The sequence below is a fragment of the Protopterus annectens genome, chromosome 8.part0, assembly GCF_019279795.1.
Source record: "Protopterus annectens isolate FY-2018-M chromosome 8.part0, PAN1.0, whole genome shotgun sequence".
Lineage (NCBI taxonomy): Eukaryota > Metazoa > Chordata > Ceratodontiformes > Protopteridae > Protopterus > Protopterus annectens.
In genome coordinates, this window is record NC_056741.1 from 405,039,133 (window position 1) to 405,054,681 (window position 15,549).

The window sequence follows — 15,549 nt, forward strand, 5'->3', positions numbered from 1 at the left end:
GGCAACGCGTGTACCAGCTGCCCTGGCCGTCCCTTCGGCTGTGTGTGCAATAAGCCACATGGACGAGTTCGATATCAATTTTAGGGTCGCAAGCTGGGAGGCAACCTTACTGCATACCTCATCAGACACTGCTCCTCCCAAGGTCCCTGAAAGGTCAGTGATCAGGTCCTTTGAAAACATGCAAAATGTGCCAAGAAATTCAATGACTGTATGGCAAAGGTAGACCCGCTTCCCAAATCTGTTCATCGTCTGACACTCTCAGTTTGGAGGATGGACAGCAGGACTCTCCTCTGCAAGTTCTTTCTTTGTGGCCACCTCCACCACCATGGTATCTACCATTACACCTTTAGACAAGTGGAGTTGATCTTCTGGCGCAGACAGAATTTTGTCCGGTCTCCAGGAGATTGGCTCTATAGTGTCAGGAGCCTTCCAAGCATGCTTCACGATGAGTATGACCAATTCATCAGCAGCTGGGGTCACCGAAAAAGTAGAAGGTCAGGCACGAATAGCCTGCAAGAAGACAGATTCCTCGGAAGAAGGGTTGGTGGGCTTCCAATCATCCCTCGGTTTCAAATTTCCAGGACGTCTCCGAAGGCGACATCTTCAGGGGGTGACCATGGGGACCTGTCAGTAACCAAGGGTGGCCCCCACCCCAGGTCTGAGGCATCTGTGTGCATGACCTGAGTGGGTTGAGCTGGCTGAAGAAGGCGGCCTGGGTCGTAATTTACCCGAGCCAACCACCATAGTATTTCTTTTTTTAGGCAGGGTAGAAGGGGCACAATGTGCTCCAGCGGCTGGTTGTGTTGCTTCCAGATTGAGCAAAGGTACCACTGTAGCTTTCTCATGTGCAATCTTACTAAAGGAAGCATGGGTATGGCGGCTGCCATGTAGCCCAGAAGTTTGAGGTACTGCCTTGCAGTCAACTCTGTGGAGTGAAGGACCAGGAGAAGATGTTCTGTCAAGGAACTCACTTTTGGTGGGAGTAGGTATGCCTCCATGAGATCAGAGAAGATCCTGCACCCAAGGAATACAATGTCTTGTGTTGGTTGAAGATGGGATTTTTGTAGGTTTATCTGAAATCCCAGTGATTGAAGGAGAGCAACCACAAACTGGATGCGTCCTTAGAGGGTTTCTTGGCTGGCAGCCTGGATCAGCAGGTCGTCCAGGTAAGGGAATATCCATATTCCCTTTGTCCTGCAGTAAGCCACCACAGATGCCAAGCATTTGGTGAAGACTCTGGGTGCGGTGGAGAATCCAAAGGGCAAGGCAGAGAATTACGAGAGAGAGGAACCCACCAAGAATCTCAAGTATTTCCTGTGGGAGGGTTTGATTGGGATGTGGAGGTAAGTATCCTTTATATCTAATGTAGCCAGGAATCCTTGTAGGACAATGTGGGGGAAAAGGGCTGCAGGGATAACATTTTGAAGGTAGGGACCTTTAGAAAAAAGGTGAGATAGGAGAGGTCTAGGATGGGTCTCCAGGGTCTGTCCTTGCTGGGGACCAGGAACAGCCTTGAATAGAATCCTCTTCCTTTTGCAGTAGAGGGGGACTGTCTCTATGGTACCCTGATCTAACAGGGTCTGGACTAATGGCTGCAAGAGGTGCAGCTACTGACCAGGTGGTAGAGGTATGCCTCGCCCTATGGAAGGTGTGACCCAAGACAAAGTAACCATTCTGAAGTGTGGACAGGACCCTCTTGTCTGAGGTGAGATAGGTCCAAACTGAGAGACAGTGAGAGAGTCGAGCAGACAGTGGTACAGAAGGAGGGGGAGGAGGAGGCAAGGGTGACAAGTAGCCAGATGCTACTTGGCCTGTCCTGAAAGGGAGTCCGCTGGCTAGAGGGAGGGGATGCTCTAGCTGGAGGGGGTTGTTTCCTTATTCACTTACGAGGTCTTGAAGGAGGAGCAGGGCAGGAGTGCTTCCTAATAAACTGAGTTTTGGCTGGATAGTTTCTGTGAAACTTCGGGATAGATGAAACCAGTACATGTTTCAGGTCCTGCATTTCTTTTCCTTTTGTTGCAGAGATTTGAAAAGGTCTGCTACTTGAGAACCAAAAAGTGCAGCATTATCCAAAGGAGCATCAATGAGCTTTACCCTGAAATCATCTGACAGGGGTTGTAGACAAAACTAAAAGTATGTGTGTAATGCAGATGCTGTTGACCTCGCAGAGGATTTAGCAGCATCATAACTACACTTGATAGAGTGTTTGGTAACCTGGGAGGAGAGAGCCAGTTAAGAGGACAGTGATGCTTTGGCAGGGGAGTCTGGGATAACTGCCAGGTGTTTGGTGGCAGACTAAGAGGGACAAGGTATACTTGGCCATGTGGGTCTGGTAGTTTGTGGCTCTGAAGGCCAAGGTAGCCAAAGTATATATCTTTTTGCCCAACCTTTCCATTGTCTTGGTGACTTTGTCAGCCGAGAGAATGGTGGTAGTAGGTAGGAGTTTGGTGGCTTTGCCCATAGGGACTGATATAGCGGCAGGATCAGCAGGTAGGCACTTAAGCAGATGCTTAGCAGTGTCAGGCACCTTGTAAAGCCCGTCTAGTCTGTGTGGGGCAGGAGGTTGGGAGTCAGGGTTCAGATATACAGAAGAAAAGGTATCTAAAAGGCAGGCAAGATAGGAGGAACAGCAGATGGGCTGGGGGTTTCCATTTGAATGAGGTCATAGTACCTCAGACATTTCTGACGATTCCCATTTAAAGTGATCCTTCATCCTGATGATCGTCTCACTAAAGGTCAAATAGTCAACTGGGGAGTCAGGGTCCACTGACTCTTCCTCTAGGGATCCGTATCCCAAGGGAGAAGATAGTTGTGAGTTGTAAGAAAGTGATTCCTCAGAGGAATCTGAAAGGACTTCCTCTTCCCTAGTAACAGTGTCAGTAGGCTGAGGCCTAGGGTTCAGGAGAGGTGGAACCAGTAACAGCATGGTAGGCCTCAGTGCCATAAAGGCACTGAAAAGGCTTTGACTGAAAGCCTGCCAATTAGGCATGCTTTCTGCAAAGGAAGAAATAGTTTCCTCTTCTTTTAAGAGGGCCTGTGGATGTCTGCCTAGAAACCAGAGATTGCAAGGGCTCGGAGGGATCAGACGTTTCCTCAGAAAACACAGGTTCCCCCCTGGCATCGGCAACAGCCTCTGTGGAAGTCTTCTCGCCTAAGGATAGTGTGGCATTCTTAGAGATGCCTACGACCTCCGGAGTGGCAGATCCAGGACCAGATCCTGAAACCAGGCCTATGCTGGCCACGTTGGGGAATGGCCAGAAGAGGTTCAGCAATAGACAAAGGCCGTAAAGTCCTGGCCTTCTTTTTTGGCGGTTCTGCGTAGATGTCGGAGGCTCTCTCCATCCGTAATGTAAGCTGCTTCAGATGTTGGTTTTCAAGATAAAGATCAAGCTCATGCAAGCGACTACGTAATGTTTTAGGCATGAACACCTGGCAAATCGGGCAGGCCTTATGGTCGTGTGACCATCCCAAACAGAAAAGGCACTTATCGTGGATGTCCTTATGAGGGATCTGGCGGCCACACTGACACCCTTTCTGGATGACATGAACAAGTAATACTAAATTTTTTGAAGGACTGAAAACGTCCTCAACGGGGTACTTACCTGATAAAATGAACCAGACATCAGCGGTAGCAGAAACACCTGGCGTACGACTGGTGGCTGAAAATTTCTCAGGGCTGGTGCATGCCAATGTCACATTTATGACCCATGAACTCTCGCCCAAGTCAGATGTCTCACCCACCACACAGGAACTGAAAGCTTTTGGATACCGGCGGTACGTACGTGAGACTGGAAGGGTAAACCCATATGCAGAATACTGCAACATGGGAATAGTAAGACATTTATATATATATATATATATATATATATATATATATATATATATATATATATATATATATATATGTATGTATGTGTATGATATATACATATACACATACATACATACGCACATGCATATACAAGGGAGCACTACAGAATCCTAAAAGCCTAAAATCCTGAAGCCCAAAATCATGAAAACACACAGGATACCAATACTCACTATATTCCAGCACAAGTACATACAGAAACATATCACCCTTCAACTATATGCAGGGGGCAAGCCCCCCTGCTACTTAAATGTATCAACTCTGAGATTGCACTTCACTACACTAAGTGCAATCTTGGAGTTGATATATTTAGCAGGGGGTGTGGGGGGCACAGCCCCCCACATGGGGGGTGCAGGGTGGCTTGGCCCCCTGCCTATACTTGGAGAACAGTAATATAGTTTGTGTTTTATTTGTTTCTGTATGTAATTGTGCTGGAATATAGTGAGTGTCGGTATCCTGTGTGTTTTCAGGATTTTGAGTCTTCAGGATTCTGTAGCACTCCCATATATGGATACACACACACACACACACACACACACACACACACACACACACACACACACACACACACACAGGTACTGAGTAGCCGGATATCCACCCCAAATTCGAAGTGCATATTGGACGGACTCTCCTCTCTCTATAATTCAGTTTTCACTTTTTAGACAAATAGCAAGGTTCCCTTGAAGGGGGCATTCATGAATTTGGCCTTGGTATTTTCAGCAAAGTCATTAAGGGGCAGTGGTCTACTAAAAGTTCTTTACCTGTTGCTCTGGTTAAACCATCGATGGTATTGTGAGCTAGCTGCATAGTCCGTGAGAAAAGAAAAGATAGCGGAGACGGATCTGACTCATCAAGGAATCTCAGGATGTGAGCCATATAGCTTAAAGCTCTCATGGAAAGAATGGAGAACAAAAAAAAAAAACACTTCCTCTATCTGTCCACCATATATGATGGCAACATTTAGTGAATAAGCAGCGTTAGCTTCAGGCTAAGGAGGTTTCTTAAAGGGCAGATGTAACTAGAATGAAGTCCAACAAGGGATTATAAGACCAGCTAGAAAAGACTTTGGGCATCCAAAGGATTTTATCAAGTCTCTAGCACTGGATCTAAAACATCAGTGCTCTTCCTCACACTGTTGGTAACCAGTAAAACTATTCTGTAGACCTTTGGAAGCAACCATGAGAAAGACCTGGGAAACCAAAATACCTCAGACAGGATGTATGCTCTCTCAGACTGGGCCTTGTCAGGTCACCTAGCTTTCACCTTTATGAGCTCTAAGAATGGTCCAAACTTGAACCAATGGACAGAAGAGCAGAGAACTTGCCTCCAGTCATCTTGATCCAGGACGGTAAACTTCTTTGGTGAGCCCAACTGCTGCTTCTTGCACTTAGCCTTCTCTCCTATCCTTATATGGGGACAGTATTAGGAAGGTCAAGTTTCAGTCCTAGAAGCACTGCTGTCATACTGCCAAGCTGGTCTAGTGACTGTCATGGGTGGATGCCTGCAACAGAAGACCTCTTAGCCATCAGCTGAATCTCCAAAGAGGGAGGCCTGTATTAGGGTCAGCACCAGCAATGGCCCCAAACCAGAGATTAAGGCAGTCAACCCTGTAGAATCTCCACCCAACACCACCGCCCATGAGACTGGAGTTGACTATGAAGCTAGATATTGATGGAAAAATCAACATCCCAGTTGAGGTCAGTGGTCTTTAAGTCAAATCACCAAATGGCTGACTCCTGATAAAAAATAATCTATCTTGAAGGAAAGGGGATGAGGGTCAGCCCCACAAGACACTGATCACCAACTATGACCAAGGCACCAGCCCCAAAGGAGAAGAGACCAGAAAATGGGACAGAAAGAGCCAGCAATATCAATATCTAGCTTCAAGAGGACAGCAGCTCGAAAGGATATCAATGAAGAAGGCTGGGGCTGAGGTCCAGAAAGGTGGGCAAAAAGGACCTCTAGAACTACAATGTTAGTAGGGGGAAGAGCTCGAGACCATAGCTGCTGCAGAGCAGGAAAAGGCTTTTAACCTTTTTTTTAATAGTCCAAATGGACAGCAACTAACCCCTGGACACAACAGGAGCAGCAGGACGACTAATGTACAGATATAAGCAGGTTCAGAAATAAAAGACTAAACACTGCCCAGTCAGGATGAGGGAGGGCTCTTTTTAGAGATGCCACTCCTCTGACATGCCAGACCTTGGGCAGAAGAGCTGATAATTTCACAGTAGCCTTAGAAACATTTGAACTTTTTGAGGTAGGGTCTCTATGCTATTTGTAGCTGGCAATCAGCTGCTCCTAGGCCCTCATCCACTGGGTATGCCAGACCTGCTTTAGTCTCCCAGAGTCTAATCCTCACCTTTGTCCAGAGCTGGTGAAGAGATCAAGGAACCTGGGACTGCATCATGCTGTTGTCTGGGAGTGTTTTGTAGCTTGACCCCCCCTTTACAATCTCACTCCACAATCAGGGGCTGTCATGCAGTGGGTTCTGTGGCACACTGACTATGCCTCCTCATGTTGTACTACAGGGGGCAGGGCTCATGCCGGAGACAAATTTCCTGGCAAGTCCAAAGCCTTCACTAGGGATCTGTAGTAGTCTGTCCAAGAGCACATTCTCTTCTAAAGATGGTCACATCCATCTTCCCTGCCTATGCTATCAAGAGCTAGAGACGCTAATCAAATCCAGGCTGCTTGGGTCCTAGTCACGGCATTATCCCTCTATACTGCCAGCATAGTTAATTCTGGGTAGTTTCAGATTTTTTATGAGTGCCTTCCTTCATGGATTCTGCTTTTCTCTTTATGTGCCAAAGAAGCACTTCGGAAGTAAGAGCAGCTCTTAAATTCTCTAGCTCTTGCCTATTCTTACACTGTTTCAGAGTGTATGGCTTAAAGCTAGTATGTAGAACACAATGTTAATTTAAATGAGCTTCTCAGAGCATTCCAAGCACAAAGCATGCTTGTCTTGCAGCTAAACTTAAATCCTACAATTGTAGTTATGACATATAAAATCCTGTTACTTACCCATGACAACAACATATACAAGGCAACTGTGAATTATGCACAGGTAACAATTTAACAGAAAAGCCTTGACAGACAAATTGTGGCATAGGAAGGGGTCTGGTGGTAAACTGCCACCAAAAATTACCTAAAAGGGGGTAATAAAAAAAAAAAAAGTAAAATAATGGTCCGACCTAGGGTAGTCATCATGCACTAGAAAACCATGAAAGCACTAGAATGATTTACAGTTAAATATAACGGGAAGCCTTCAGATGTGAACAACTTTACTAACAACTAGAAGATCTGGACGGGGATGTAGGTAGCTATGGATTATGGATAAATGGGAGTGGCTGGACACCCTAATAAAGTTTAAGGTGCTGGGCTGACTAAATTCTGCCAACCTTATTCCACGTGGATGATGAGGAAAATGAAAATCCCAAAATCAGGCCATTATCTCCAATGACACCAGTATCTAACACCACAAGACCAAGGACTCAACCCCACTATATGGTGTTCAATAAAGGTGGAGAATCAGCTGATGGGAGGCAACTACCTGGTTCTGCTGCACTCACACTGTTGGTTAAAGAAAGAAATGGCCCATCCCCCCCCCCCCTTCTCAGCACCCTTGTCCCTCATGGATAGGGGTAATATGTACATTTGCTGCTCATATCTGTGTTATTCATCCTTAAAATACAAGGCCAAAAAACATCATGGGAATGTATGGCTAGGCTTCTAAAAAAACCCTCACTATCAACTGCCTAGTAAATACATATGAAGATATTACTTATGCTCTATTTCCTCCGATTATTACTGTATCTACACTCACACAATCTCTTTCCTACCCGGGACATAGAATTAAAATGACAAAGATGTCTCTGCTAAACTGTCCTACATTAAGTGCATTTGCTAAGGATTCCTTGTATTTTCACTTCTATAAACCATGTCAAATCCCCTTCATGCTTGGTACCATACAAAGGCTGAAAAAAGCTGCTGCATTTGAAGAGCGCATTATCTTATGGTATTTGTTTGCCACAGGGCACTTGTCTTTCACAGTCAGGGTACCCAAGCAGGGTAAAACACTACAATACATCCAAATTATGATGACAAGCATGAAAAAAGGTGTTAATAATGTACTTAAGAAGCTACAGAGTTGTTCACATGGTAAAAAAAAAAAAAAAAAACAGAATTTCAGGACGACACTGGAGAGTGAGACCCAAGAATGGGTCCTGCCAGCCAGAGAAAAATTATCAGATTGCAAAGTACTTCTCAACTAATTTAAAGTTTTATCAGTTATGTAACCAGACCTTTTAGAATCAGATGTTCCTTTAAAAGTGACAATACAAAATTATTTAGTACCACAAGATTGCAACATACCTGCAGTCTTCTTCTTGTCCATCCCTTTTCCAACACAGTTTAATGCTGCTGTGACTACAGTGGGTTCAGAGAATCCCAACACACGCTTCACTGTCTTTTCAACCCATGGTTTCAACTCCTCCAACTCTCGCTTGGAAAGAGACATCTTGGCTAATAAATACCAGTCAATTTAAACAGTACCTGCAAAAAGAAAATAAAAGAAAATTTAAATTTCAAGCAGTGACAAAAGTAAACAGACTTCATTCTAAACATTTTCAGAATGTCAACATATTACAAGAACCTGTGAAAGTAAAAGCTCAGTACTGTAACAAAAATGCATTACTTTACTAGCTGATCCAAAATGTGCCATCCTCCATAAGTCCAAAGGCTGGATATTTTTCTTAACATATGAGAATTCTGCATTTTCATTGAAATCTCACATTTGAGGATGCCCACACATTATATGACAGATCACATGATGCGTCAGTGTAAAGTGTTGATTGCAAAAGCAGACTTAGCTTGAAGGAGCAACCTGGGCGGTTCCAGCAATCAGCTTCTTTCATATTACGACCATATATCTGACACCATACGTAATGAGCAATTTAAAAATAAGAACCTACTAGACTTCTAGAAAACTCCAATAGCACCAAATGATGAAAGAGCTGCTCATTTACAAGGGGATGACGGGGCAGTATTCCAGGCACATCAAGAACAGTTCTCTCACCAGATCACCTGATTTGTTAAGAATATTGAGTACCTTCTCCTGCTAGGTTCTAATACAGGACAGATTCCTAAGTTGGACTCAAAGGATGGAAGCAGCCAAAAGAATACCAAGGGCCAAAGTTTAGATGGCAGAGTTGCAGAAGTGCCCTGACATGCCAAATCATGGTCAGAAAAATAACGCTTGGTGAAGGTATACATCATTAAGTACCTGCAGTACAAATGTTTGCAACAAAAAACATTTAAAGCAAGCACTTATGAAGCCCATTCCTCTAGTGGAGTGAGTTTTATAAGTGGCATTTGCAGAAGGACAGCTGGCTGGCTGATATCAAGAGATGACATCAGCAATCCACCAGGAAAGTATCAAACAACCATAAACCCTTCCCACTCTGACAAGCAAGTGGTATTTCTCCTCAAACTCATGTACATTTCAACAAACAGTGTCAAAGTTGCTGATACAGGTACACCATTGTGAAGGGCTCCTCTCTACAGTCTCCAATAAAAGAACAGGAGCTTGAATGACGGATTATGGGGAACCCTCATAAGGGCATCTGGTAGAAAGTGAGGGCTTATCTAGAGGAAGACCTTATCCTTCTGAATGGCCACATACAGTTCTCTGCACACCAGGCATTAAATGTCCAAGAACCAGCACAAGGAGGTGAAAGCCACCATGAAGAATGTTTTCCAAGAAACACATTTCAGCACTCTTTAGACAACTACCTCAAATGGAACAGGCAAGCCTACATACAATGAAATTTAAGTTTCCAAACATGAGACAGGGTTCCTCAGAGCACACAACTATAAAACAACAGAGGCTTAAACTGTTTGGCGATCCAAGTTATGTCACAATCACCTGCAATATGACTAAAAAAAGGAGGCAGAAGCTACCACTCAGTCCATACTGAATACTTTCTACCTGGAGGAGTAAGCTTGTCAAACAGGAGAATTCAGAATGAATTTTGGTGTTTATTCCATAAATTCAAAGACATGGGATCAGTAAGCATGGCAAGAATGAGCACAGGAACATCCTGTACCATGAGACACTGTTTTCACAGCATCCTCTTCGCCCTGCTTTCCTAAGCAGCAGAAAGGTCAATCTCTTGGGTACCCCACTTCCAGAACACCTTAAGCAGATACAGTTTCCATATCCAGAGTTACATGAAAGTACATCAGACCCAGCTCAGAACATCAACCAGTTCATTCATCTCCTTAAGGATGTGAACTGTTGAGTGATCACCCTTGCCCATAATCCACTTCCAGATAAGCATCACTTCTCTGCACTGGGAAACTGCCTTGTAGACCCATGCTTGTTTAGCTTCGACAAGATGCGATGGTTGCTTTACTGGCAGAAGAGAAGCCCTAGAAGTTGATGTTAACTTACGGACTTCTGTGCCAATTCACTGCTCTGAATTCTAAATGATTTATGTTAAGCCCCTTTTTCTAGGAAGGGCAATACTACTTTCACTACATGGAAGCTTAACAGTACTCCCCATCTCACAAAGAAAACATTTGTTTTCAAGATCTGTGAAGGGTTTAGCTGCAGATAAGAAAAACCTTCCAAAAGATCGTTGGAGTTTTCTTCATCACTTCAGGGCCCAGTGACAATGGTTCAAAACCAAATGCAAGTCCATGACTGTTTGATGACAACAAAGCCAATTACACTTCACAGTCTAAAGCAACACTATCATCCTTAGGCATACGTAGGACCAAATAGGTCACGGCTGCCATCAAATATAAAAGGCACAACAGAATAAAAAAAAAAAAAAAAGTGTGGCCCCTACATTCCTTCCTGACCAAAGAAGTTAAAACCATAGCCTACTAAGCATTCCTCAAGGGAAAGAATAACACTGGAGGGTGTACAACTCCATCCAAATGCATGACATCCTCCAAGCAGAAATCAAGAATTACCTCTCATTTATAATCACTTTAGGGACTGCCCTCATAAAATGCCTGAAAGAGAGATACCTATAGAGTTCCCTGGACTGGACTGGGCAAACAGGATCCAGTCACCCAGAAAAGGGAACACCAGACAGCCTTTCTCTCTGCATGTCTTCACCCATCATGGCCAACACCGTGGTGAAGACCAAGGGTGTTGAAGAAAAAGTACATCTGTTATGGTACATTTATTTACCATAGCATACTATGTTCATCATTTGATCACTACTGCTATTGCATATTGGTGGAATACCGTTGCTTCTAAGGTTTAGCAAGAGTAAAGAGGAGGGTCCAGCAAGCCCCTGGAGAATGGTCCTAGCAGTGTCTGCTCTAGGCCTGGAAAAGATGCTTTGTAAAAGTATGCACAGAGGATCAAGTTACTGCCACTAGAATACTGAAGAGTCCACCCCTTTCCAAAAAGCCACTGATGAAACCAAAACTCTAGACTTAATGTGCCTACAACCTGCTTAGAACTGACTTGTTATGGTGGGAATAACAAAGGATAGCATTGTACAGCCACATGGAGACATACTGCTTTAAAATATTGTCCCTTTTTTCTGGTCTTCATAAGAAATTAATAACTGATCGGAATTTCTAAAGGTTTTAGTTATGTCAAGATAGAATCAGAGTTGGCAACAGGGTGACTAGAATTTACTGGAGAAAACTGGCAAAGGAACCAAGATATTTGGAGCAAATAACTAGACAGGGAAAGGCAATAAAGTGAGACCAAGAAGTAGTAGTAGTTTGTACTACTGGTTGGAGACTACCTTTCCTTCCCAGGGAGTGACAGAGTAGCGGTAAAGAGAAAGGGGAGTCCTATATGAAAGACAGTAGTTGTGCAAGATCTCACCATAACAGTAGATGTCCTAATTCTCACTGCTGTAGCATTATTCACAAATAGGATAGCTGAACATCTAGCCAGTATACCAAAAAGGCTTAACCCCTTCCAGGTGTCGTAGGTCAGGCGCATGTCCTACATCTAAAGCCTACAGTACATAACTCGCATACTAACACCTAATCCTCAGAAAGGAATTGCTCCAGAAGAACAAAAGCAACTCTAAGAGAAAAATCAATGACATGCATCCAGAAAGGGAAGAAAAAGAATCCCTGAGCCAGAGGAAAAGCCACAGAGAAATACAAGGAGGAGGAAAGACAGAATAGAACAGTGAGAAGTAAGACATCTGCTGTTATGGTAAGAGCTTAACCAAGTGCATCAAGTTCATCCTTATCACTGTTGTAGTATGTTTTACAAATGGTAGTACAAAAGCTACTAGACAGGCTGGGAGGAGGAAGCCACAGAGGAATCCTCGAATGAACCCATGCAGGATTGTTCTAGTAAAACAGCCCTGGCCCTAGAAAGTATATCCACCTTTTATACAGAAGACCAAGTAGCAGCTTCCAAATTGATCCAGTATTCAAACCCTTGCAAATGGCACCAGAAGAAGCTGCAGTCCTAATAGAATGAGCACAAACAGAAACCAAAAGTTGCTTACCATAAAAAGAAAAGCAAAAGGAAACGGCCTTAGAAATATAGGAGAAGATTGTTTGCTTAGAAACAGCCAAACCAAGTTTCTTTGAATTGAAAGCAACAAAATGTTGCTCACATTTCCTTATAGCCTTAGTTTTACCTAGGTATTATCTGAGGTGTCTAGAGTCAAAGTATGAAAAATTCTCTCACAATCACTCTGTGGAGAAGGTAGAAAATGAAGATTAACATTCTGATTTAAATTCAAATCATTAACAACCTTAGACATAAGAGGAGGATTGGTACTAAGAGAAATCCTGTCAAAAAAAAAAAAAAAAGGTGGAACTGCCATGAGATCCTTTCCTGAAGTTCTGAAACCTTTCTGACAGAAGTGAGGTCTGCTAACAAGTTTCCAAAGTACAATGCTACAAAAAAGAGACTACAGGCTGAAAAAGGAGGCAGAGTCAGTTTTTCAAGAACAAAATTAAGATCCCAATAAGAAAGGATGTATTTCCTGGAGACCTAATATGAAGAATACCATTCAAAAATTCTTTAACTTCAAATCTAGAAGCAAGGTGTGAATTCAAAGGCAGACTAGCAGAAATAGCAGACAAATGAGCTTTAACAGAGGAGTCTGCCAGGCCAGAATTGAATAGCTCACATAAAGAACCACAAGAATACCCACAAAAAGTGAATCCAAGTCACGTTTGCGACAGCAAATGGATAAATCTCTTCCATTTAACTACATATAAAGTACAGTTGTGTAGACTTACCATAAATGTAGATGTTAGAGTGCATTCACTGTTGCAGTCATTACATTTGGGTTATCTGCTTGCAGGTAGCCCTCAGTCGGCTGATTAACAAAGTCTTGAGTCTTGCGTCAGTTGCTGTCCCTTCTTCCATGATGTCAAGTCGTCAGGGGTATAAAACATGCAGCCGACGCCATTACATCAGTTTTTCTTGCCCCAGATGTCAGGTGCCCCCCCTAATGGGGAGCAATTAAATATAAAAGTACAAAGTTATACCTCCAATAAAAAAGCAAATACACCAAAAAGGCTTTTAAGTATAGTAATGGAAAGTAGAGGTATAGTCAAAAGAAGTTAGGAGGCTGGAGGGAGGGTAACCAGGACTGCAACAGTGAATACACTCGAACATCTACATTTATGGTAAGTGTACACAACTGTACTACGTTCTTCGTGTTTCATTGTTGCAGTCATTACATTTGGGTAGATTCCCAAAGCTATGGTTGGGAGGAGGAATTTAGATAGCATTAGGGCCAGCTATAAGGCCCTGCAAGACTGCAGTGGCAAAGCCAGCCCTGGATTTAGAGAAAATTGGCAGATGATAATGCTTGGTGAAATTATGTACAGAACTCCAGGTAGCAGCTTCTAGGATGTCCCTGGTAGGGACGCCTCTGAGAAAGGCTGTAGAGGTAGATGCAGCCTTGGTGGAGTGAGGTCTGATCCCCAGAGGGACAGGTTTTCCATGGTGCTTATAGCAGAAATTAATGCAATGGCTTATCAATTTGAGAACTGGTTTGCTTTGAAATAGCCTTCCCCTGTGCCCCTGCAGCAAATGTCACCAGCAGTTGTTCAGATTTCCTTTGAGGTTTAGTCCTGTCCAAGTAGAATCTAAGTTGTCTGTGCACATCTAAGGAATGCAGTATCCGTTCCCCTTTATTCTGTGGATTGGGAAAGAAGGTTGGCAAATGAATGGACTGATTAACAGCCACACTGGATACCACCTTGGACATGAAAGAAGGATTGGTTCTGAGGGACACCCTGTCCACATGAAAGATGATGAAAGGTTCCACTGCCATAAGGGCCTGTAATTCAGATACCCTTCTAGCTGAAGTGATTGCTAAAAGGAAAGCTGTTTTCCAGGAAAGAAATTTTAAGTCTGCAGTAGCAGCTGGATCAAAAGGAGGTAGAGTGAATTTCTCCAAGACAAAGTTAAAGTCCCAGGCTGGGGTTGGAGCTCTCCTGGGTGGTCTCAAATTTCTGACCCCTCTGAGGAACTGCTTGAGCAGTGGATGAGAGAAGAGGGGAGGTTCTGTGTTATAATGAGCTGAAATGGCTGAGGCGTGGATTTTAATAGAGGAAAAAGACAGGCCCTTGTGAAGCATCTCAGTTAAGTATTGTAAAATCTGAGGTACATTGGGCGCTGCTATGCTCATCGCTTGAGATTGGTTCCAGGCACAGAATCTTTTCCATTTTTCAGCATAAGATTTTCTAGTACTAGGCCTCCTTGCCTCTAAAATGATTACCATCCCTCAGCAAACCTATGATGGATAAGAGAGATTAAGTAATTAGCCAGGCTGCAAGGTTCAGTGTTAGAAGCTGAAGGTGCAGAATATGGTTCTCCTGCTGAGACAGCAGGGTAGGAGTCTGAGGCAGGTGCCATGGAGAGAACAGTGACACACTGCGCAGGAGGGGGTACCAGTGTTGGTGCAGCCAGTCTGGAGCAATCAAAATCATCCTTGGTTTGTCCTGTTTGATTTTTAGTATTACTTTGGAGAGCAGAGGCAGAGGGGGGAAGGCACAGACTGATAGGTTTTTCCAGCTGAAGGACAGAGCATCCACTTTCCAGGCTTGTTTGTGGGGAGTCCTTGTGCAAAATGTGTCCAATTGGTAGTTCTGGGGAGAGGCAAACCGGTCTCTATATGGGCTCCCCCATTTGCTTGTCAACATATTGAAAATCCTTGGTTCCAGATTCCACTCATGTGGGTCCATGAGGTTTCAGCTTAGTCCGTCTGCCAGTGTATTTAATTTTCCTGACAGGAATTGAGCTTGTAGGTGCACTTGGTAGCTCAATGCTGTGTCCCACAATGCCATGGCTAGCCTGCAGAGGGTGTAAGAATGTGTACCCCCCTGCTTGTTTATGTACCACATAACAGTGGTGTTGTCCGTCTTTACCATTAGTTGTCCTGGAAGAATGTTGTCCTTGAAGGCTGTCCGAGCATTCTGTACAGCTAACATTTCTTTTTGACTGATATGCAGGTGCATTTGACTTGGGTTCCATTTGCCCTGAATGCACTTCCCTGCCAAGTGAGCCCCCCATGCATAGTCTGATGTGTCTGTTAGGGTTTGGGCGGCAGGGGGTGGTGGGAAAGGTAGTCCCTTGTTTTGGTGGCAGGCCTCTGCCCATCAAAGGAACTCTAGGCATAAGCAAGGTATGATATGGATCATTGTTTCTAGGTCTTGAGAAT

General features: G+C 43.9%; 1 protein-coding gene across 1 annotated transcript in view; it reads right to left on the minus strand.

Annotated features, from left to right (window-relative positions):
* Positions 1 to 15,549, minus strand: part of PRPF3 (pre-mRNA processing factor 3) — a 1,139,821-nt gene that overhangs the window by 939,657 nt on the left and 184,615 nt on the right. The window contains exon 2 of the mRNA XM_044079913.1: positions 8,243 to 8,422. Within this exon, the coding sequence (XP_043935848.1) occupies positions 8,243 to 8,387 (145 nt within the window). The 5' untranslated portion in view covers positions 8,388 to 8,422. The remainder of the gene's footprint in view (positions 1 to 8,242; positions 8,423 to 15,549) is intronic.